This window comes from Pygocentrus nattereri, chromosome 18 (assembly GCF_015220715.1).
Source record: "Pygocentrus nattereri isolate fPygNat1 chromosome 18, fPygNat1.pri, whole genome shotgun sequence".
Taxonomy (NCBI): domain Eukaryota; kingdom Metazoa; phylum Chordata; class Actinopteri; order Characiformes; family Serrasalmidae; genus Pygocentrus; species Pygocentrus nattereri.
The window spans coordinates 27,279,727-27,305,258 of NC_051228.1; the positions used below are offsets into that span (position 1 = coordinate 27,279,727).

Here is a 25,532-nt window from a genome sequence, read left to right on the forward strand (position 1 = left end):
CTGTACACCCATCAATCTACAAAAAACTAGTAATTACTGAATGTAATGAAGCTGTGACTTTCCCCTGTTCCCCTGTTTTCCATCAATAAACAAACCTGCATGTCACGTTTGCAATTAATGATTATTTTCCTCCAACTAACGGATTTACCAGGCTCCTGCCAAGCGTATGGAGAATTGCACCATGTTGCTGTTTCTTTCAGTGGCTGAGAAAATGATAGCATGTTTCACCCTTGAGGCTGACATTTTCTTAATAATCTATCTGGGAGATATGTTTTGCTAGGCTAATGCACTGATGTAATGGAGCCAACTTAATGAATTATTAGGGAAGTTAAGCTCTTTCTGGAACAGCTCCACTTGATATTTTAAATGTCATGTTTATTCTTATGAAGTCACGCGGCCTTTTGTTTATTGTTGCAATTCGGGCTGCGTTCTGCAGAGGAGAGAGAGCAGCTCTCCTTGTATGCATAGCCAAAAGTTTGGATGCATCTTCTCTAGAAGCATTTTTGTTGTATTGTTATTTTTACTATTTTCCAAAATGTCTTTAGCAACATTTGAACTCACTGGTTTTATTCTCTCTCTCTCTCTCTCTCTCTCTCTCTCTCTCTCTCTCTCTCTCTCTCTCTCTCTCTCTCTCTCTCTCTCTCTCTCTCTCTCTCTCTCCTCTCTCCTCTCTCCTCTCCCCTCTCCCCTCTCTCTCTCTCTCTCTCTCTCTCTTCTCTCTCTTCTCTCTCTCTCTCTTCTCTCTCTCTCTCTTCTCTCTCTCTCTCTCTTCTCTCTCTTCTCTCTCTCTCTCTCTCTCTCTCTCCTCTCTCTCCTCTCTCTCTCTGCAGGTGGTACACAGCGTCTCCCGCGGACTGTAGGTGTATCTTTGGCTAAGGAGCTGATCTTCGCTGCTCGAGTGATTGATGGTACAGAGGCGAAGGCTCTAGGCCTCGTAAACCACGCTGTTGAGCAGAACAAAAGCGGCGATGCGGCCTACCTGAGGGCTCTGGAGCTGGCCCGTGAGTTCAACCCACAGGTACAGCCTAGCAAGACTACAACACTGCACTGTTTAGTGCTTTAAATAACCCATAAACCTACCATTCACTCTGCAGTCCATACATCCTATGTATGGAAATTGAACTGCAACAACAGGTCTTTGCTGCAGTTGCACTTGTTTATATCTGCCTGTTCAGCTCACAGTAGATCAGCTCCACCCATTCATGCTGAAGTTATAAGGAGTGTTTCAGCCTGAAAGCTTTTTGAACAAGGAACAGTACAGAGCAGAATAATGATCATTTGCGTATTATGAGTATGCATGGTGATTTGAGGAGTCAGTATTCAAATACACAAGCCAATCAAGTAATGCTTTCGTGCTTTAACAGGACAAAATGTTAGTTTTGCTAGTTTTTGTGAGTATGTATATATATATATTACAATGTGCATATCTAAAACTCAAATGCCCTAATGTGTGGTTAACTAGATAGCTATTCATTAACTCTTACAGAGATTTAATGTCAAAATTATGAAAGTCTGAGTGCACATCCATATTACAGATATTAGTCTTGAAGGCACCTTAAAAAAATCCATCTGTTTAATTAAAAAGATTAGAGTTTGCACAATGCTTATGTAAAAATTAATTATCATCGTTTTTGATACATAAAACTACTTATAAAAAATAAGACAAAGTATGTAGGTTGTAGGGCCTTAACTTATCTGCTTTACTTATCAGTGAAGTATCAAGCCATTGATCATTTTAAATTGAGTGTGGTAATAATACTGTGCAGAAGCCCTTCACTGTGCAGTAGCCCTTCATTCATCTCTCTCAAATTGATGCTTTCCAACATTTTTAGTCTATTGAGCTATAATGTATCTTGCAGTTTTTTGTCAGATTTTTGTATGAGTAACTTGGAAAGTTTGCCCTAATATAATCATAATAATACTAGAGAGAGTGCATGAATGCCCTGTTCTTGGCATAGTTGGCAATGTATTAATCTTTAAAATGTAATAAGTATGAGCTAAGTTAGGGTGGGAAATGCATCATTTTTCTACAGCTTTTGAAGGCATGTCCTTTCTTTTGTCTCATAGTGATGTGATTTGAAGCGAAAGCTGCATATGTTTCTGATGAAATTCTGTCCTTGTTGTTTTAGGGACCTATTGCAATCAGAATGGCCAAGCTGTCCATTAACCAGGGCATAGAGGTAAGATTACATGTTGTTGTAAATACTCTAATTTGGATCTTACTAAACAATGAGAATATGAAACAGTGGGTTTTTGTTTGCTTTTATTTGATTATTTAGCCAATATGGGCTAGACAGGCAGTGAATTAAGCATTGGGGGGATTGGAGGGTACATTTTTATGCTTTATAAAAATACCCCAAGTATGCTGATCTAATGTTTATCCATTTTCCTTCATTCTTATAATGGTTTAAAGAGATAAAGAGCCCCAGGCTTTGCATGCCTAATGGACATGTTAAATTGAGTTGTCCAAAACTGGCTACTGAAAACTCCAGTACATGAGGGTCACGTCTGGCTGCCATTCTAGATGCCATAGAGAGTCTGCTGTGTGACATCACCTTGAACCCAGGGGCCAAGCTGTCAACACTGTAGAGCCTTGAGGTCAAAGGAAGTCATTAGTAAAGCAGGTTTCCTGACAAGTGTTGTCATTTTTATCAGTGATCAAATAGAACCTGTTTTTAAAGCTCCACTCAAGCATAACAGTCAGGTCAGTGTTTAGTACAACAGATAACATGGAATAACGGCTGTGTTTACACTATAAATGTTTATTATGCTGTCACTCGGTAAACTCTGGATTAGTCTTGTGATAGGTGTGCCAGTGTTTTCCCAATTCCTGATTGGATTTCATTTCTAAGCCTAGCAGCCAGTGTGGAGTTTACCGCTTACTGAACATTGTTTCACGTGTGCCCTGATTGTATTACAAGGACATGTGAGCCAGTGGTGACACATCACAACTCGGAAGGTCAAATATCATAATTATTTATGACTTGTATCAAGTTGTAAAGTTTCACACTTGGTAACTTATTTAGAAGTTTGAAATGAAATGAATGAAAGGAAGTTTTACAATAATAAAAAGCACAATGCAATTCAGTGTTCATGATGAGTTAATGACATGACATGCAGCTTTCCTGTACAAGTAAGTTATTTAATAAGGACATTACATGTCACATTATTCAACAAGAAAAGAAAAAAAAAAAGTGCTTCAGTACATCAAAATGAAATTCATTTTAGGCTTTTATGCCTTCCTAAGTTTAAACATGGCATGTAGGGTGACCACCAAACCATTTATGCAGAGTTACAAAAGCTAATTTAGTCATATAAAATTTTAAATTAAACCTGCTAAAACCATGAACATGTTGCAAAATAAGGCAACTCAAAAAGTGTAATGATTGCAAAACGTCTGTCCGTAAATTCTGATTTCCTCAAATGTCATGCGGCACAGCTGACAGCAAAGGACTTTTATACATTTAAGAAAGAGAGGGCAGGGTATTTCATGATAAAAATACCAAAAATGACCTTCGTTGTGCAATACCAAGGTCAGTAGCTATTTCACATGTTACGTTTTATCCATAGTTAGGCTGTCTCAGTTTACCACGTCAGGTTTAAAACATCACATATTTAGTAGATTATTGTAGACATATGAAAATGCACATGATATACTTTCTCAAAAGTTTTACATTCATTTTTACTTTTTTTAAGAAATTCTAAAATTAATAAATTCATTTTAAAATCCCTTATTTATCACAAACTTGCTAATTATATCTCACCTTTAGGTCACTGAAGCAATTATTTCAGCCATTTTAGACATTTTATTATGAAATTTCATTTTTTTTTTTTTTTGGTCATTTTGGCTTCACAGAATGTAAATCAAATGGGAGTGTAATTCATCATGTAACTCATTACATAGTTACGTTTGTACTTAGGCAAGTACACTTTTAATAAGGACAGCAAAATGACTAAAACCGCAAAACTGACTATTAAAGATTTTATCTGATTATGTTGGCTTTTACAATTTGCCTGTCTTAGTTAATATTCTATAATCACTTGCTTTGGTGTGACCTTGGTCAGAGATGTCTTTGTTCAACTGGTGTGAAAAGGGTTCTATTAAGGGTTTGTAGCCTGAACTCAAAAATTAGGTTCTTTGTCTAACATGGAGTGTGACTGGGGAGATATTTCTGGATCAGTGAAATGCCAAGGTAACCTATGAAAGTAGGTCTCCTGTCCTTCCCTATTGTCACCAGAAAGTCTCCCAGGTTCATCATGTAGCCTGCTTCTGCAAGGAGTGGGATGTGTTAATGACATTTGTTCAGCTGCTCAGAGCTGCTTAAAAAAATAAGTAGGTTATCTGTAATTGTTCAAGTTACGCTGCAGTCGTCTTAGTAATTTGATATTGTGGTTGATGCATGAGGTTTCATGAAAATGTTTTCCATTAAGGGTGTGAAGTGTTGTCAGGCTGCTGCTGTTTCTAAAACATTATTATTATTTTTTTTTTAAAGACCTGTACGTTGCCGTAAGCATGGTATTGTACTAATGCTGCAAGGTGATGTTAAGCTCTTGTATTGTAGTGTGAATAGCAGGAGCTTCATGTTGCTTATGTCGTCACTCTCTGTTGTGATATCCCTCCAGGTTGATTTAACAACAGGATTAGCCATTGAAGAGGCGTGCTATGCGCAGGTATGCCCTCACTTCAGCACATCTAATAGCTGAACTACATTGAAAATGCTTCTTTAACATTTAAATGTGTTACATCAGCACAGTTCTTGCCAAAAAGCTAAACGAAAGACTTTCACTTTTCAAAAAATTGGGTTCATGTAGCTTGTTCATGCTCAGTCAATTGGCATATTTGACAGAAACTTTGTTTTTTTCCGTGTAGCAACAACATTTTTGATCTGTCTGTTTAGTACAATTTTCAGTTCAGATATGCTTAACTATATAAGTATAGTTGTAACATATAATGACATCACAGCTGTGAAATATGTATAGATTAAATAAGCACAAAATAAATAAGCACAGCCGTTTTTGGGACCCTGGAGATATTTATGTTGGCTGTATTTTGGATGTACGTTTAAATAGGAATGTAACAATTCACAAATGTATTTGATTCAATATGATACAGCTGTGTTTTCGTTCAGGTTGTTTTGATTTGAAGATGGGCCTCACAGTATGTTAATGTTTTTTTGTTGTGTCTTCATAATGTCCTGAGCTAATGTTTTAGCTGCAAGCTATGCATTAGCTAACATTCTGGTCACAAATAATATATAATTTTCTTGATCATGACAGAATCCTGTATCTCTATTTTGTCTATTTTTGTTTTCTTCATAATTTGAAAATGGCAGATGGTCTTTACATAGTATTAACATTTTGTAATGAACAGACCAGCAGAAGTGCTTTAAAATGTTTTTTAAAAGTCTGTTTTCATTAACTTCTTACTGCTGTGAAGTTTTTTGAACATAGTTTTGCCTCAACATTAAAATGTTGCCATACAATCTGACATGTTGAACTGTTAGAAAATATTAAATATTAATATGTTAGAAAGTGGAAATATTAAAAACTGGATACAAGGCCTTATTTGTAAGTGTTTAATTTAAACTACTGGGAAGCAACAGTTATGTGAAATAACATAATGTAATGAAGTTGCCAATTTATACTTTTTTTGCCATCTGACTTGAGATTTGTTCACCACTTTTCCAGTAGCATGCTAATCTTATTCTTAATGTTTTTTCTCAGTCATTTTAGCATTAACTTCAGCTCTGTTCATCATTCATATCATTATTTGAAGTCACTGTGGTGTTTCCTAGGTGATTCCAACGAAGGACAGACTGGAGGGTCTGGCAGCATTTAAGGAGAAGAGACCCCCTCGCTACAAGGGCGAGTAAACCGGGCCCTTCCCTGCTGACCCGCTGCCTTCCAGATTTCCTTTCACTGCTTCTGACGACTGTCGTAAAGAAAGTGCTAGCCTGCACTGCGCCTGCCTGACCAGCTGAGCCGCCGCCAGCCCTCCGTTGGCCTGCTGTTGGCCCGCTGTCGGGAAAGACCAGTGGAGATTCCGCTCACAAGGACTTAGCCAGGGTTTAGAGGTGAGAGAGGGAGGATCATGACGCTTCCCTCACCTGTGGATCAACTCTATTCTGCATGGTGTGTCTTTCTTAATTTAGTCTTTTTTAAATCACAGGTTTTGCCTTTCTTTACTATGTGTTGTGAATCTGTTCTGTGTAAAGTGTCTTTAAATGTTCACTTTCTAGCGTTTCATAATTCAGATTAACACTACAGAGTATAGAGATAACGACAGTATAACTTATTAAATATAAATAAGGATATATAATATTAACAGTGCATAGATTGAAACTGCATCAGAGCCTTCCAGAAAAGATTGTAATCTATATAATGCTGTATAGAGAATGACCAACGTTGTCACAAGTCCCTAGTAATTGAATTAAGGTAATTTTTTTTTCTTTTTTTTTTTTTTTAGGTAAGGTAAGGTAACCTTGCCCTTTATTAAGTGATGCAATAAAACGTTGTCCAAAAGTACATCTTGTACGTTTTCAGTTCTGCTGCTGCACATATTTGCATAAAAACATGAGGTAATACAAAATCTCAACCTAAAATTGGCTCAATCCTCCACCCATTGCATTTTAACCAGCCGCAGACTGCTTTGAAGTCCAAGTGGAACTTTTTTTGGTCACATCCTGCAGTCGTAATGGCTGTTTTTTTTTGTTTTTTTTTCTGGTGCCCAAAACGTCATTGTACGTTAAAAACAGCAGGTGAGTGTACACTCTCATTTGTCATCCCAAAGCTTAGGTAAGAGGGAACTGTGTACAATGAATAGGTCTGTTTTCTAGGTGTTAAGGATTATTATCTGATTGAGGGACTTTTTCTTTCAGCACTGGCACATTTTGAAAGGGTTTAGTTACATGCAGAGCAGAAGTTAATGGTTACTTTGATATGCAGTAGGCTTGGGAAGATCTACTGAAGACATTGCATCATTTTAAAAGAATCCAATAAAAAAAAAAAACCCAACATGATTCTTTAGTCTTTAGGCTGTGCCTTCATTCCGTAATGTTTCCCACACAAAAGCAAGAGAGCCACACCTAAGGCAGGCAATGTTCCATGTTTAAAATGGGTGGACAAATCTGCAACCCATTTCACTCAGCCAGCCTACCACAGGAAGTGACTAGGCAGTTTAAGATTAATGCCACATTCCACACATTTCGGTCTTATTTGGTTTTGGCACTCTTGCTTCTTGAAAAAGTCCAGTATTATGTAAAATAGAAAGAAAAGCATTAGTATCTAGGGGGGGAAAGGTTGGCAACGGAGGCTGCTGGGGAACGTAGTCTCGGCCTTAGACAGAGCAGTTCACAAAGGAAAGAGGAAAGAGACAAAAAAAGAGAGAGAAAAGCCCAGTCTGTTGCAAGAGCTGCTGTGTCAGCCTCCAGGAACGTTGCCCTGGGGGTCGGCGGGGGATGGGCCACCATACTGCATTCTGGGAATGATTAACCCAATGATGTAATGCTTATCTAATGAGCCTCAAAAACAGGAAAAAGGGATGACTACAGAATTATACCCGTCCCTGGATCTTGTTTGCCATTTACTCATTGTACCCCTTTAACTATTTAATCCCTTATCAGCTCTCACGGAAGTCCTGTAGACGTAGAGCTCTGGTGAGCAACACCAGATGTTGTTCACAAAGTCCTCAGGTTGACCTTTTTGTTCTTTTGCTGTACTCCTACAGTTGAGGATCCTTGCTTATGTAGTATCAAAGGTCACTCTGCACTCAGGTGCCAGAAACAGTTTCTTGGGCTGATGTAACTTCTTTTGGTTCCCTGAAGAACTCTTCAGTGGATTTCAGATATGCAAGTGCAAAATTAAAGATATTACAGCATTTTTCTTGCCAGTTCACATACATTGCATGTAAAGTCTTTGCCATTTTGGCCTATTTCTTCTCACAGAAAGCATCTGATTATACAAGCTGTTAGGATTTGCTGCTCAGTTCTGTGCCACATCGGGCAAGCCACCCCCCACCACATCAAATGCCTATGTTTGAGCTCAAGCAGTGCTATAAAATATAAATATTCACCCATGTTACTTTAAAGCTAACATAACAGTTCAATCACTTATGCAAATTAGCATTATCTTAGTCAGGCAAACATGTTAACGAAAGCTACTTTCAAAGTGACTTACAAGAAAAACAACTATTTTAAATTTAATTTTCATGTAAAAATTAATTTTCCTTACTTTTTTTTGGAAAAAAAAAGTTTGGTGTGTGATTGTGTTCACTCTTTACAATGCATGACAGCCAATCACAACAAAGGTAATTGACACATGTCTTAAAGACACAGTAACAAAGCCTGCTTAATTCTAAGAGACGTAAAATATTTCTAAAAATATTTTGTCAAAATACAATAAATACGATAAGTTGGCCTCCAAATGCATGAAAAGTCACATAGGCCCTTTTAAAGGTTTGCTAGTGCTGCATGACAGAACAAAGAACAGTGAGGAACTCTTAGGGTTCTGCATGTGTCTTCTGAGTAACCAATACTAACAGCCTTGCAGTTTTTACAGGAGATGAGTCACCTTATTTGAAACATTGGGAGAATTTTTTTGTTTTCAATTAAGTCCAAAATGTCTTCAGTGGAGCTTTCTGTACCCTTGCCACAATGTATTGTGTGTTTTTTCCTTCATGTGAGGGTATGAAACCACCATGGAATGATCTGAGGTCTTGTTTCAGGAATTTTCTCTGCATTTTTTTTACCATTCCCAGCCCACACGCCTGGCAGTTCAATGAATTCCTTCTTCTGTCATTTCATGTAGCATGTCCTCACTCGCCAGCACTGAGCTGTAGCCGGCTGTTTTCCCGTCACATTTACAGTCAGACGAGCATTCTCTCTTGAAGTGGTCTGGTGCACCACACCTGAAGAAACCTCCGGAATGTGACAAATAGTCTCTCCAGTGGTGTTCATGAGGAATGATGACAAGCTTCCTATCTTTCACACCTCCAAAACAGGCTTTCAGCAGTGCCAGAGTGATTTACTTGCTGTAATGCTTGGCTGGGAGCTGTAAAGAGAGAAAATGCTGACTGTGTGTCTGGGGCCTGTGATCAATTCTTTTGTTATAGTTCCCTGAGCTTATCTGGCCAGGGTCAAACACACTGTACTGTATTCGTGCAGTGAGTGGCATAACTAGGATCTTATGAACCCCAGTGCAAAATAAATTCATAAATAACTTGACTTTGATGAATAAATAAGGAAAGGATAATGGAATTTGCTGGTTTACTAGCTATTGTTATGTCTAAACCAAGTTGGTTATGTAATGTGTGCTACTTCTACTGTAACTGCCCGTGGTGAACCCTGGTTTTAGAGCTAGGCCTGCAATTTGTGCAGTAAATATCAAAACTTGGTCAAAAGTGAGGAAAAACTACCTTTATGATCATGCTAATAATTAGTAGTGCTTTAGCACTAAGCTAACAGTGATTCACATGGACCTTTTCAGCCACACTGAATTTACTGTGGACACTTGAAGACTGTAAAAGACGAGGCTTGAAAAAGACGCACTAACATAAATGTTACCTTGTAGGAGTTGTACAGTGCGATTTTGAATTTCTGATTGAAATGCACAGGCTACCACTCATAATACTCGCAGTCAGTGACGTCTCTAGAACTTCCAGAAGGTCTAGAGTGACTTACTTTAGAAAGGGTGGGACCAATTTTGTGAAGAAAAAAAAAACGTAATTGGTTGATTCCACTCGTAGTTCTTAATTATGATGGTTTTTAATCTGAGCTGTAAGGCCTACAGTTCAGATCATGAAGTCTTGGCCATTGGGAGAGACATATTGGCTGTATCTACTTAAATATAGCAGGAAAAAAATGCTGATTGTATCATTTCCATTTTTGTTTTTAAAAATTTAAACATGAGATTAGAAGATTACTACAATACTTGAAGAAGTAAATACAACAAGCATGAACACTGTATTAAATAAAAATAAGCTAGAAGTACACATTTTTAATTTCACAGAAAACAGTTAGGCCTTCCCTGAAGCCTTAGAAGGCCTAGTGAGTTCCCCACTGGTAGCTGCTCATGACTCATGTGTGTAGAATTGCATGAGCAGCCATATAAGGGGTCCAGTAAAAACATTAGAGGGCCCAATAATCACAGGCTCCCCCACACTACTCACCCCACTAGGTGCAGCGGCTGCAGTGTGGTGGGCTTGGGAGGAAGGCATTTTTTAAATGCTCTTGGGTCATCTGCGCCTATCTTAAATGTTGCATCAAAGCACTTTTAACAGAAACTACAGAAACTAGTCTTAGAACATTTGCAACAAAGCAACTTCTGGGCAGTTTTGCTATGTCTTCTGGAGTCTGTAGCACTTGGCCTGTTTGGATGCCCCAGTTTTGTTATGGCGGGCACAAATGTGCTGACCTGGTTCTCATAAACATTCAGTATCTGGTTCACGTGTACAATGAAGGGTATGTGTATTATTTCACTTTGTAAAATGAAGAAAAAAAAACTCCCTGTCCCTCAGCAACATGTGCTGCGTGAGCACACGACCTGTTACTCTTAATGCACTGCTATATGAAACAGAACAGCGAATGTGTGAAATAGTAACAAAGCACTTTGCTGGTGGGGAATTTGCTACCGTGTCCTTTATGCAATGGATACTCAATGTTTTTATTTGGAGACAGCTGCTCCTCATTGTTGCTTTGTAAAAAGAAAAAAAAAAAAACGCTGGCAGCCATTGTGTGTGTGACTTATGAGCCCACATATCAGCTCATACAATGGGTTTAAAAACGTACTCGGCAGATATTGAGAACAGACAATAGCACAGCTGTGAAAAATCAGAGACTATCGTTCATTTATTTGATTTCCAGTTAGAACAGGGTTCCATTTTCAGCCTCGGGCAAAAAGCAGAAACATGAATTAAACTGAAAATTACACAGAACAACTACATATTGTTTTCTTGTTTTTCAAAGAAATCTGCAGGGCTTTTTTTTCACACCTCCAAAGTTTAGTCTTAGAAGTTGGTTGCACTTTCTGATTCTCATGATCCAAGTAATTCTAAACACATTCAGTAATGTTGAGGTCTGTACATTGTTCTGAGAATATCAGCAGCTTCTTTGCTTGATTTGTTTGTTTTATAAATGTTTTTCTTTTTGTCTGTCTCCTTTTCTCAGTTATACCTTCTTAACAGCTACACATCCTTTCAGACTCATAATGTTGAGTTGTCTTCTCACAGTAGAAGGATGGACAGAAACACCTGTAGATTTTTTCCAATCTGAACCAATAGTGGGGCTTTATTTTCTCCTGTCATTCAAATATGAAGGCTGTAAGTGCTGTTTATATAATGGGGACAGTTTGGATGGGCTGCCAAGTCTTGCATGGTTGTTCAGAGCCTCCTTTCTCTACACCTTTTAATCATTTTCTGAACGTTGAAAACATGAAATTTTGAAAACTTGTTTTTCTTTGACTCATTCTTATGCAAGTGAATTATCTCACCAGAAATATCTTCTGGAAAATGAGTAACCTGTACATAATGGCTGTTGTTTAACTAGAAATTAAGTAAATGAAGGGTGGTCTTACAGCACTGTCCATATGTTACCATTTTTCTTTATAATGCTGTGGGAAAAAACTTGGTATCAAACCAGCTGCTGAACAGTCCACATGAGTAATGTCAAGTTCTGAGAAAAACACTGGTTCACATTGTAACGAACTTCCCTATACCCCTTCCTCAGACTTTCCGAAGAATTATTGACTAGAATTGCGGTGCGCTGTGTCTATGTGCACACACGTTTGCACATGGCTGTGCCAAAAAGGGTCAGCTTTTGACCACTGTGTTACACCACTGGCTTGCTTCAGACTAAAACACGCAAACACAAACGCACACACGCACTTGGTGCTCTGTTTAGTCTCTCCACACTTTTTTAGCAGCATTGCGCAAGAAACTCTTGGACACTTCTTTTGTTTGGGCTGTTAAACAGTGGTGTGAGAGTGTGAAGAGAAGCTTGCACATGCCCCTGGCACAGAGGGCAGCTGGATGTGCATGTGTACGTGTGTGTGTGTGTGTGTGTGTGTGCCTACGTGCTCCAGAGAGCACCTCCTCCAACTCTCTGACCCAATAGCTCACATTCCTTCCTGGAATAGAGAGCCCTTTAATACCTGCCCCTCCTCCAGGGCTTTCACTGGAAGAGTCATCTTCTGTGTTCATCTTCAATGAGACTTTATTTCTTATGTTTTCACAGACTTTCTCATCTGAAGACCGTGCCACTTCCTGGTTAAACATGCCTGTTTATTACTTCCGTCACGTTTTTGTATCCATCACTTTTGCACACGTGTCTTCCTACCACATTACAAACAAGTATAAGGAAATATGTTCATCGTTTGATTTGCGCTTATGACCTACTTTCAGATTGATAACATCCGAAAACACACGTGCTTCAAGATAAAAGTGCCACTTTGTTTTTATCATGCAGTAAATGCTTATCTCATATTCAATATGATGTTAAAAACATTTCAATTTTGCTTTGTGTTAAACCACTTCCCTCATCAACCGCTGGGTGATGAGGCAAGACAGAATATCACCTGGAGACAACGAAGACCGTTATGCTGTCTTGAACTCTGGTCAGGGCTGGCCGTGGCTTCACTGAGGATCGGACAGTAATCTCCTGACAATACAGCCAGCACTTAGACCACAACTATTTTATTTATTTTGCTCTTGTGTTATTGTTTACTACCCAGTGTTGACCAGAGTAGGGTGGGTTCCACTTTTGAGTCTTCATTGCTCACATGGTTTCTTCCTCTTGCTTTTAGGGAGTTTTCCTTGCCGCTGTCACCACTAGCTTGCTTACTGGGGGCTCGGACCAGGACTTTCTTTAAAGCTGCTTTGCAGCAATGCCTGTTGTAAAAGGTGCTAGATTAATAAACTTTGACTTGACTAAACCTTGCAAAGGTTAAACTAACATAAATTAACTTACCCTAATGTAATAAAATGTCACCTTATTTTTGTGAATTAAATAGTAAAATAATCTTCTTCCTGAATATTTGTCCACTGAAGAACAATGCTATTGTTTCCTGAGATAAATTAAATGCACAAATGCATTTGATTAGATGTATTTTGCTGACATATAACCCAATTTTTTTTTCTAAGTGCTCGCTTCAATCAGCTGAGGTATTGATGTACCGCTGCCTACCAGTTGGCGACCTCTGACATAGACAGTTGTACCACATTCAATTCAAAATACTTGATGCAGATTTACACCCTAATCCCATCACTGTGGATGCTAAGTGTCCTCCCGCTCATACATTCAACAGGCCATATTGGGTGTCATGTAACTAAAAATCCCAGGATCGTCTTCACAATGTTTTAAACGCAGTCCTTTTTTGGACCCTCTGTGTGTTTTACGAGTCGTCCTGATCTCTGTTGGCACTGACATCCCTTTTATGGTGTAGAGGACCCCCAGCTGCAGCTGACAGTGGAGTCTTGCGTCATGCACTTACGCCTTTTAATGTGCTCCTCATCTGTTCCTGTGGGCTTAGAGACATTCCAGGCTGCCCGAGCACACAGTGACTCAAAGCCGGGTGTGCACACTGGTATGGATGCTGCAATCGTTTTTCCAGTGCTTGTGGTAAAACTGAGTTTAAATTATATCAAGGCTGTCATTCACTTTAGAGCAGACAAATAAAGTAGAAGAGTTCATCCTGATGAGTCTGATATGAATTGCTTGCAGGGATGTTCGGTTCACAATGCCCCAGTGCTGATCTTCAAGGTAAACAGTTTGTCTGTGCTTTTCTTCTCATGAGGCATTGTCTGTCATGGTTCTTTCCAGCCTCTCCGAAGCAAGAAATAGCCTATTTGTGTGCGTTTAAGGGTTGCCAATGTTTCTGCTGTAGGTACAAAAAAGAAAGTTTGCTTTTCTCTTTCATCCTGATGAAGACCAGATTGAAACTTTGCCACTATTGACATGACTATAAATGGTGGCCCATGGAAGTGACTCTTTATGTACTGAATTTCACGTATTAGTGGAAATTTTTAAACCTAAAAAAGTGGTCTGTGCAAAAGTTACGGCACATTTATTTTATTTTTTATTTCATATTTTTGTTTTTCCCCACTATGTTAAATTGTGCACTAAAATGCACTGAAGTGCAGAAAAATGACATTCAAGTGTCCTGTCTGAAGAGGACGCTTGACTTATTTTCACTTAGTCAGTCAACAAAACGTCATTTAACCAGGCACCCAAACATTTACATACAGCTATACATTGTGTATGGTGCAAAGGTCTTAGTCACCTGAGTGAATTGTTTAAAACCATTTGTCTATGCAGGAAGTGGGCTTATAAACTCATCGTGTAACATTACAATAAATGCAAACAAACTTTAATGAGGAAAAAAGTAACACAACTTTCCTGTTTTGTTGTTTTCTCCTTGATTCCTCCAGCCATCTAATAGATCTGTTAAAGACCACCACCAGGATTTAACATAATAAAGTGTTGTTTAACCGAACCAGGTACTAGATGACAACCATTTGTAAATGCTTCCTAACTTCAACACACAGTAGTTAATTTTTTTTATGTTTTAATGAACAAATAATCACTTACAGCCCAGTTAAATAGCTTCTTTAAATAGAATTTTCTCAATAGCCTAAGACTTTTGCAAATTACTGCATCCTTATAGATTTTTGGGACAATTCATGCAGAAATCCTGACACTTCAGTGGGCTCAGAAACATGTTTCTCGAAAGCTATAGTTACAGTTAACCATGAACAGACAAAATGACACAAACTATAGAATATCGCACTTTATTCCTACATATTTTACACCACATGTAATAATATTGTTTAATAATAATATAACCCATCCATCCATTATCTAAGCCGCTTCTCCGTCAGGGTCGCGGGGGGATGCTGGAGCCTATCCCAGCAGTCTTCGGGCGGAAGGCAGGATACATATAACTGCTGTGTAATAATAAATCTTTGCAATATACTGCATACGTTTTCAACTTGAAAATTACAGTGTATGACGGATTCTACTGTTATTTCAAAAGAATCAGAATGAACAGAGTGTGAAAGGGAAAAGTGTGCGAGTCCCACACTGTGCGGTCACATTCCTCGATATTACCCCGCCCCTCCTTCTCCCTCTGTCAGCGTGCAGCTGCTTCTGCTTCACGTGTGCTCTATTCCTGGCCTCACCCTGCACCTATAAATAGGAGGCTTTCATCACAGTCCCTCAGAAACACGTGCCGTCAGCTCCCGAGAGAGCGAGAGAGAATGTACATGTGTGTTTGAGCCTGGATGCATGGATCTATGTATATGAAAGACTAGTAGGTTGGAGGGTTCGAGGGGCGAGTCAGCAACTCTTGAGTTGAGTAACCAGAGCCATGTGATTTTCAAGAAAGGCTTTTAACTGGAAGTGTCGTCCAATCTTTGTGTGTGTGTGTGTGTGTGTGTGTGTGTGTGTGTGTGTGTGTGTGTGTGTGGGAGGTGGTGCTTTCTGGGTGGCTTTGTGCCTTTGAACTGTGTTTGCTCTTCAGGAGCTTGTTTGCGCGAGGCTGAATTGGCCAGGCTAATGGCACCGAGTGTGTTCGCCAGCCTTTAACACAATGTGAGCAGCACTAGATTGGAAAGAGACTTTGGTAGTAATAAAAAGCCACTCTCATTACAGTAATTGCATGAGCTTCTTATTACTACATCAGCAAATTACTGCAATATTTCTGACCACAGACAAATACAGTATGTGTATATACACTAAACTCGAGTTGGGCAGTATGAGGATGTTTTTGGTTATTGTGATAAATTACGTCACAGCGTGCTTTTCTAAGCATGTCGTAGCTGTCATCAGTGCTTGTGCTGAACAGCTGCATGTTTCATTACAAAGGGAGAGGGTATCATTAATTTACTGCTGTGCAGTGTCGGGGGTGGGTCTGGATTTTTGAATAGTCAAACAGTCATGAAAGTTGTAAACAGTCGAGAAGTAAAGGCAAATGGCAAATGAGCTTCTCTCTAATATTTATACATTCTCTGTTCAGAATCAGGAGATGGTTGAACTGTGTACAACAGAGCTGTAAATTATTTCAAATTGACAAAGGAAACTTGCGATTTTGAGATTGATGTTATAATAACATTGATGTACAGAATGCCTCATGTTTAAGTTGTGATGTTGAAGCAGATGACTTGCCAAAGAGCTACTCTCAGCAGATAATTACAGTACATTATTTAATGTTTCAAACTTCTTATTCTTTCAGGAATAAACAAAACACCAGAAAATACCTTTTGGTGTCTATACACAGTTCTATAGAAAAGTGCCCCTGGTCACATTGTGTTTTGACCATTTTCTAAGTGACAGTAAGAAACTCCTGCTCCGCAGAGAACACATTTCTGCACATTTAATACACCGTTAGTTTATTTTCTGAATTTAACATATTTGACAAATATTATGGCTCATTTTTTTCCAGTGTTGTGGAAAACTCTTTTGTATTGTCTATAGAGACTGTTTTTGTTATTTGCACTTAAAAATCAGCAAAAAATATGTTTTTAAACATTTACATATGGCTGCAACATAATAGTGATCAATATGACAAGTAATACCACTTATGAGCGGTTGTGTGGTGGTGTTTGTGTGCCTGTTCATGTATGTATCTTTTGTGCTGTGTTCCATGTTCAAACATGCTTGTAATGTTTACTGTACACACTTGTAGGCATTTTCTCAGTGTGTATGTGTGTTTGTGTGTGTTTGTGTGTCTTTGTGGGTGGGTGGGTGGGTGTGTAGTGAGTGGAGGTCAAAGTACAGTGTGCAATACAGCAAAAGCTGTCTGAGCTCAGAAATCTGATAGTGAGAGAGAGAGTGTGTGTGTGTGTGTGTGTGTGTGTGTGTGTGTGTGTGTGTGTATGTATGTGTGTGCGCGTGCCCTGCAGCCTGTGTCAGCATTACCACACGCTGACCTTAGCACAGCACTTTCTGCCCAATCCCAGACTGACCCAGAGACTAGAAAACCTATTGACCCTCAGAGTCAGCACACATTTACGTAGATTAACATGTTGAGTAAAATTGCTGACACAGGATCATTTTTACCTTTTGCAAAAGTTATAACTGACACATCCATGCTCCGCCCACTAGATCTGTCTTGATGTTGCGGCTGAGAAGCACTAGCCTATTAATAAGTATGATTATTTGTCTTCATAGTGTTAAACAAAGTGATGAACATTACTCATCACCGCCCTCTAAAGGCGTTATTAACAAAGTTCATATAAACAAAAGGTGTTAACAAACATCAGATAAACAAACATTACTCATCACCACCCTCTAAAGGCGTTAACAAACATCAGATAAACAAACATTACTCATCACCACCCTCTAAAGGCGTTAACAAACATCAGATAAACAAACATTACTCATCACCACCCTCTAAAGGCGTTAACAAACATCAGATAAACAAACATTACTCATCACCACCCTCTAAAGGCGTTAACAAACTTCAGATAAACAAAAGGTGTTATTAACAAACATCAGATAAACAAACATTACTCATCACCGCCCTCTAAAGGCGTTATGAACAAACTTCAGATAAACAAAAGGTGTTATTAACAAACATCAGATAAACAAACATTACTCATCACCACCCTCTAAAGGCGTTATTAACAAACATCAGATAAACAAACATTACTCTTCACCACCCTCTAAAGGCGTTATGAACAAACATTACTCATCACCACCCTCTAAAGGCGTTATTAACAAACATCAGATAAACAAACATTACTCATCACCACCCTCTAAAGGCGTTATTAACAAACATCAGATAAACAAACATTACTCTTCACCACCCTCTAAAGGCGTTATGAACAAACATTACTCATCACCACCCTCTAAAGGCGTTATTAACAAACATCAGATAAACAAAAGGCGTTATGAACAAACTTCAGATAAACAAACATTACTCATCACCACCCTCTAAAGGCGTTATTAACAAACATCAGATAAACAAAAGGTGTTATTAACAAACATCAGATAAACAAACATTACTCATCACCGCCCTCTAAAGGCGTTATGAACAAACATTACTCATCACTACCCTCTAAAGGCGTTATGAACAAACTTCAGATAAACAAACATTACTCATCACCACCCTCTAAAGGCGTTATTAACAAACTTCAGATAAACAAACATTACTCTTCACCACCCTCTAAAGGCGTTATTAACAAACTTCAGATAAACAAAAGGTGTTATTAGCAAACATCAGATAAACAAACATTACTCATCACCACCCTCTAAAGGCGTTATTAACAAACATCAGATAAACAAACATTACTCTTCACCACCCTCTAAAGGCGTTATGAACAAACATTACTCATCACCACCCTCTAAAGGCGTTATTAACAAACATCAGATAAACAAACATTACTCTTCACCACCCTCTAAAGGCGTTATGAACAAACATTACTCATCACCACCCTCTAAAGGCGTTATTAACAAACATCAGATAAACAAAAGGCGTTATGAACAAACTTCAGATAAACAAACATTACTCTTCACCACCCTCTAAAGGCGTTATTAACAAACTTCAGATAAACAAAAGGTGTTATTAGCAAACATCAGATAAACAAACATTACTCATCACCACCCTCTAAAGGCGTTATGAACAAACATCAGATAAACAAACATTACTCTTCACCACCCTCTAAAGGCGTTATTAACAAACATCAGATGAACAAACATTACTCATCACCAACCTCTAAAGGGGTTATTAACAAACTTCAGATAAACAAGGTGTTGCAAACAAACATTGTTTACATAAACAAACATTACTCATCACCACCCTCTAAAGGCGTTATTAACAAACATCAGATAAACAAACATTACTCATCACCACCCTCTAAAGGCATTATGAACAAACATCATATAAACAAAAGGTGTTAACAAACATCAGATAAACAAACATTACTCATCACAACCCTCCAAAGGCGTTATGAACAAACATTACTCATCACCGCCCTCTAAAGGCGTTATAAACAAACATCAGATAAACAAACATTACTCATCACCGCCCTCTAAAGGCGTTATAAACAAACATCAGATAAACAAACATTACTCATCACCACCCTCTAAAGGCGTTATGAACAAACATCAGATAAACAAAAGGTGTTATTAACAAACATCAGATAAACAAACATTACTCATCACCGCCCTCTAAAGGCGTTATAAACAAACATCAGATAAACAAACATTACTCATCACCACCCTCTAAAGGCGTTATGAACAAACTTCAGATAAACAAAAGGTGTTATTAACAAACATCAGTTAAACAAACATTACTCATCACCACCCTCTAAAGGCGTTATTAACAAACATCAGATAAACAAACATTTCACTGCTGCTCCCTGAAGGTGTTACAGTGCAGTCAGAAGTTAGAACTTCTGTTGTTTTTGTAAGACCCATGATGCATTCCTTTTATTTACATGTGCTTACAATCCATTCCAATGAATGAAGATGTTCCCAGTTCACATTCTGTCTGTTGTAATGTAAATGTGATTGTGATGGATAATATTGATTGCCTTAAATAAATATGTTCTGTCATCCACAAATGGTTCTTTCATAGTAACTGCTGCAAGATTGGACAAGCTTTACAGAACATTGGCAAAAATCCCTTTTAAACTAGTGGGAAATTGCATTTACCAAATCTTCCCCCCAAAGATTTTTATTTAGACAACTTATTTCAAATTAGACAATGAACAGTGATAAGACAGACTTTTCTTATATTGTCTTGCCATTTGAACTGGTGAAAAAAGTGGTCATTCGATATGATCATGTGATGTGTGACCAGCATTTTCATTCAACTTTTTCCGTGAAGTTGAGATTCTTGCAACTGTTGTGGCTTTTAAATGACTTTGTGGCTTTCACTTATGCAACTGTAATGAAATGTAGTTTTGTGTAAATTTCAGACAACTTGTACCAAAGACAGCATTAGAGCAGTCTATGCAAGCCTCAAAGACTTTTCCATTACTCTATAGGTGTGTCTCAAACTGAGAGCTGCAGGTGAGGTGGGAGAGACCTTGCTAGCACTGGTGTATGAAGGCTCATCTTCAAAGCTCACTCATGCAAATTTGAGACTGCCTGAGCAGACTATACCTAATGACATTAAACATCATTTAAAAGCAGAGAAGTGCTTCTTTGACTATTTACAAAGCAAGCATATTGGTTTGTTGATTTTGACTAGTAAGCATATTGACTAGTAAGAATTCCCAGTTGAAAGGTTGTTTTCTTTGATTTTATTCTAAGGTGGGGAACTCCAAGTTATGAGCTTCAGTCCAGCGCACCAAAGTTGTTAGCTACATTAGCCTCGTAGCTCCAGTGCACAACTAAAGGCACACACATTGGACACCAAACATGGCTTGGCTGATCGACAACATTTGGTGTAAATGGAAAACTGTACACTCTTCACCTTAGAATGAGATGTTTGTGAAAAACTTTGTGAATGTGCTGGTGTTTGGTGATCTGCAATGTTGTGTTCATTACAGCATATAGCGAAACTCCTTTACCACTGAGAAAAAGTTCCAAGAAATGCTTTTGAAACAGAATCTTGACTTTCTCACATTTCACAATGCGGATTAGACAAATATGGAGAATATGGAGTGGAAGTGATACCTTCTTTCCCTTTAAGTAGCTGAGTAGCATGTGGTTAATTTGCAGGCAGTTTAGCTTGAAAAAAGAAGACATGCTTGAAATACAGCACTATGTACGCACTCCCATGGTCGAAAAACAAACTTGGTGAACTTGGTTGGGTAAAAATAGTGATGGCGCATGATGAGCCACCTTGGTCAGTCCATGCTACTTTACCTTCATATGTGTGAGGATCTAGGTGAAGATGCGTTGCTTGGCAACCGTGCAGAGGGGCAAGGAGTGGGAGTGTGCGCTAACTAGGCGGAATGACGCAAAGCAACATTATTTGTCGCAGGCTGCTTTTAATCGATGGATGGAAGTACTGCAAGCCCTCCACTTTATCCCCTCATCTTTTCTCAAGAGTGAGCACTCTGGGGTAAAAACAAACATACTGAAAGGTGAGTTGGAGTGACGTTAGCACATCTAGGTTACTCTGAACACTTTATCAGATTCACTTCTAAGTTGGGGTGTCACCATAGCAACTTCCAAATGCGATATGAGCCTGCTGTTGCAAACTACATCGCATCCCTGACAAGCTGCGATATTCACGTGTTGCTATGGGGAAGACTTTGATGTGAGAGTTTTGAAGAAAAAAAAAAACATGGCAATTATGAAAGCAGTTCATTGACCTCAACTGTTGCTCTTCCCTGTAAGCACAGTGGTGAATCATATTCTCCAGTAGTCATATAAGGCATGATGCAGCTCGCTCTCTTATCTACTTGGCAGGACCGTTCATTGGGCTGGTTTGGAATTCAAGACATAATAAACATGTGTAAGAAATCTTTTCCTCTGAATCCTGTTGGCTATAGCACCTCTTTGAATTTGGCTTCTGGGCAAAGATAGTTGAAGGTAAACAACATATTGCACCTTGTTCCAAATAGCACAATAAAATCATTAAAGTCTTCTGTTAATCCAGTTAATCATCATACATAAACACTTCATTGGGCTTTGTCTATCATTGTTGTCAATAACATGAACCGGTGTCATGATTTGGACTTCATTTGTTCTGGATATTCACTGTTTATGACTAAATGGTTAACACAGTCATAAAAAAGTGGATTGAGGACCTGCATGTGTATTCATCTGTGAAGATGCCAGTTTAGTGTATCTCACTCAATAACAACAAGGCCAGTTGCGTTCTTGTGCCCGGGGGCCATGCATGACACAGCTGGGATTAAACAGTCGTATTAGAAACAGGAGCCGTTTTTAGCCCTATTAAATGTGTTCTATTCAGTGTTCTCACCTTTGCGTTGTCTCCTTTGAAACCCCATAATAAGAAGCAGAAACCTTGTTGATTTTTTTGTGTATGTATTCAAGCATGACACGGAGCACATAAAAACCTCTTCCTCTTTTGTCTTTCACATTTTAAACACATAATTCAACCATCAATGCTCAACACAGACCTGTTCTTTTGTACTGTTGGACAAGCTTTACAGAATAAATGGGAGGAATCACATTCATCCCACTGTTCTTGAAATATATATACCCGTGTTCTTCATTTATAGAAATGATATTTATTTTGTATGCATGTGAACCATCACAGGGTGAGCACGGTGCAGCGGGTAGCGCTGTTGACTCACAGCAAGAAGGACCTGGGTTCAGTTTCCCGGGTGGGCGACCAGGGTTCTATCTGTGTGGTGTTTGCATGTTCTCCCCGTGTCTGTGTCGGCTTCTGTGTGAATGTAATTGCCTTTCTGCCCTGTGATGGCCTGGTGACTTGTCCGGGGTGTATCCTGCCTTCCACCCAATGTCTGCTGGGATAGGCTCCAGCTTCCCCCACGACCCAGAAGGATAAGCGGCTTAGAAGGTATGTCACACTGAGCAGTCACACTATATTTAGATTTTTTGTGCATAAATAAGCTAAAAATCCAAGCTAATATTAGCAACATCAGCAAATTTGTTGTCATTTCCAGTCTGGTTTTGATTACAAGTCCAGCAGCTCAGTAGCGAAACATTTTAAACTTCTCGTTATGTAGTAACTCCAGACTCCATAATAAGTCCTCATTGTTGGCTTGTTTTACAGAAGAATAGCTGCCTACTAACAATGTATTCAGCTTGGCTACTCCTAAGCACTCTTTTCTTTTCTAGGAGCTTTTTATTAGCCAAGCTCATTCTCCTTAATCTCACCACTGTGTTTTGCGCTACTCATGTGCAGCATTTAATTCATTCCAGCTTTTCTTTGCTCTGCTTTGTATTCAGCTCCTCTACATGGGGCCTGCTGACATGATGCACAGTAAACACTGAGTCACCCGTTAATCAGAAAAGAGATGGGTTTCTGCTTTCCTTCACGAAGAGCTGCGAAAAAGCCGCATGGCAACCAGCAAAGCACGTGGACTCGCACTGGACTCCTCGGTTATTTACTAAATGTGGTCGAAGTTCACAAACAACAACCAAAATGACTCCTGCTAGTTTAGATTAGTGAGAGAATCATCCTTTTAATACATTTATTTGCGCTAAACTGATGCACAACTTAAGTCCCAACTGAATCTCTGAAACCTTTTTATGGCTTCTACATAATATTAAGGGCCCATAATATGGACTGAATTTCCCTCACTTATTTGAAATATAAGATGTTGAGGTCCCTGCTAGAAACAGTGTAGACCAGCATGTTGATGCTGGTACACAGGTCAACCAGTATGACCATGTAGGGAGACCAGCATAAAACAGCTGTTTTTGTCAGCAGGGGTTGTATGTACAGCCCAACTGTTTGTGATGTCACAAAAACTAGCACCTTTTAATTTTGTCGCTGTCTGGACACCTTTTATCTCTACAAAAATAGCTTTACAGTAAGGAGCTAAGACATTTGTTAATTGATTCATCATGAATTTCTACATGATTTAAACATCAGTTAGCTGTTTCACATTATGCATAAAATAATCAAGTATCAATCTTAGACAACGTAACAAACAGTTCAAAGAGGACAAGGAGAATAGAGAATGGTCAAGTGAAAATGAATTACGTTTGTTTTGGGTACATAAACCCACATACACATCATAAGTGGACTTCTGGGGAAAATAAAATACAAGACACATGTGGGTTATCAGTGCTTATCAAGGCTAAAGTCTCAAATCATAATCTTTTATAGTTTCGTCATGTAAATGCCTTCACAAAACACTGTAAATCCAGATGTTCAATCCAGTTGAAATGGACAGTGCAAAAGAGTCAGATTGGCAAATTGCACCTAGCAGAGCTGTCACTGCTGACCACAATGGGGTCTGCTGACTGACGGGTGATCCTCTGGCAAACAGCCGTGAGCTAATCCATGTAGTGCAAGGCCACCACGGAACTGCCCCCTCACGTGGCCCGCTAGTCATGGCTGTTTACGCTACTCGTGTGTGAGGGCAACAGGTTCAGCACAAACTCACACCACAGTGTGTATACCTGTCTTTGTGGGGTATTTCTATTGTAGCTAAACACTGCAGTGCTGCACCTCACACAACCCCAAAGTTAACCTCCAACCAAAAGTGAACCCTTTTCCTCGTAAATAAAGGCAGATTTTTTAATGAAATATCTAGTGAAACACTGGTGGGGACCAAATGAATATCCGTACAGCGTTAAGAGTCACATTTTCCATCATTGTGACACATTTGATCACCAAAACGAGCTTACATGCTTTGCATTGTGTGTGGTTTGTGCAGCTGTTCCACACTGGGACCTTGTTGAAACGCGGCTCGCCCTTTCACACTGCTGCTGATTATACAGTAGGCTGCTGTAATCTAATGCACTGTGGGTAAGGCTCTTCTGGCTGTTTGTATGGAAAATGTAGACCAAAGGTGAGTTAACACAAAGCGTGTCAACCTGCATTAACTTCCTTTACTGCAGTAACTTTTACAAGTAGGCTTCTATCCTGTCATATAACTCAGTGGTTAACAGATAATACCTTATAATATCAGTGTTATTGAAGTGGCACATTTTCACAGTGAATCGGGCACCATTTTGGTTTCATTTCCCTGCCAGCATTTGACACTAACAGCTCTTATGAAGAATAACATGGAGGCCGAAACCAGCAGGCATGTGATGTGGGTTAATCCCAGGTTCCACAAGCTGCAAAAAACCAAATGTGTGAGAGACATTATGCAACGCTGCCTCGATTACCTAGATTATAGAGCTCATTTAGAGTGGCAGGCACAAAAACACAGTGTAGTCTAGCACATGCTGTGCCACAATCACCCGGCTCTGGCCCAGCCGCTTCCTGTCCCCATTGGATACGTGCCAGGAGTCTTCGAATGAGTCGATGTGGGTGGTGGAGTTTTTTTTTTTTTTTTCTAAATGGCATTGTTTTTTCATTTGAGCTCGTCTATTAGTCTGCAGATCCTAATCCAAACAGTCTACAATATGCTTTGTTTAGAGCCAGATAACAAAAACTACTAAAATCAACAAAGCATCCTCTGCCACCAAGGGTGGGTGATATGGGAAAAAAAGTATTATGATACTTGAAGACAAATTCATGATACACAGTATCATGTATTACAATATTTTGTTTTTCTGAAGCCATATTTAAAGGGTTGTGAAAAAACTGCAATGATTTAAAAGATTCAGCAATAACCAATTTTTAAGGAGTGCAAAACAAACAGGTAAAAATACATTCAATAAGATATAATGTATTAGCCAGCTTCTTGTTACTCTGAAGTTTATGGTGTTACTATGCACTGGTTGTTGTTGTTTATGGGTTCTCTATAATTAGGCTAAATTCGAGGTGGCACGATACCACTTACCGTTTTTTTTTATTTGTGGAAGTTGTTTCACATGTCCCCCCCCACGTTGCCTCTTCAGGCTGAGCCCGGACGGGTTACGTGGGCTGTCTGGCCACCAGGCTCTTGCCGGGGGACACTACCCGGGATAGGGTCACCGGGACCTATCCCTGGGGGCAGGGTACACGTTGTTCTGTGCTTGCTTTTCATG

At 39.1% G+C, this 25,532-nt stretch overlaps 1 protein-coding gene across 1 annotated transcript in view; it reads left to right on the forward strand.

Annotated features, from left to right (window-relative positions):
• The window catches only part of auh (AU RNA binding protein/enoyl-CoA hydratase), a 45,792-nt gene extending 39,267 nt beyond the window's left edge, over positions 1 to 6,525 (forward strand). Inside the window, exons 7-10 of the mRNA XM_017697350.2 lie at positions 831 to 1,018; positions 2,130 to 2,180; positions 4,624 to 4,671; positions 5,796 to 6,525. Coding sequence (XP_017552839.1) covers positions 831 to 1,018; positions 2,130 to 2,180; positions 4,624 to 4,671; positions 5,796 to 5,873 — 365 coding nt within the window. The 3' untranslated portion in view covers positions 5,874 to 6,525. The remainder of the gene's footprint in view (positions 1 to 830; positions 1,019 to 2,129; positions 2,181 to 4,623; positions 4,672 to 5,795) is intronic.
• Positions 6,526 to 25,532: the final 19,007 nt, after the last annotated feature.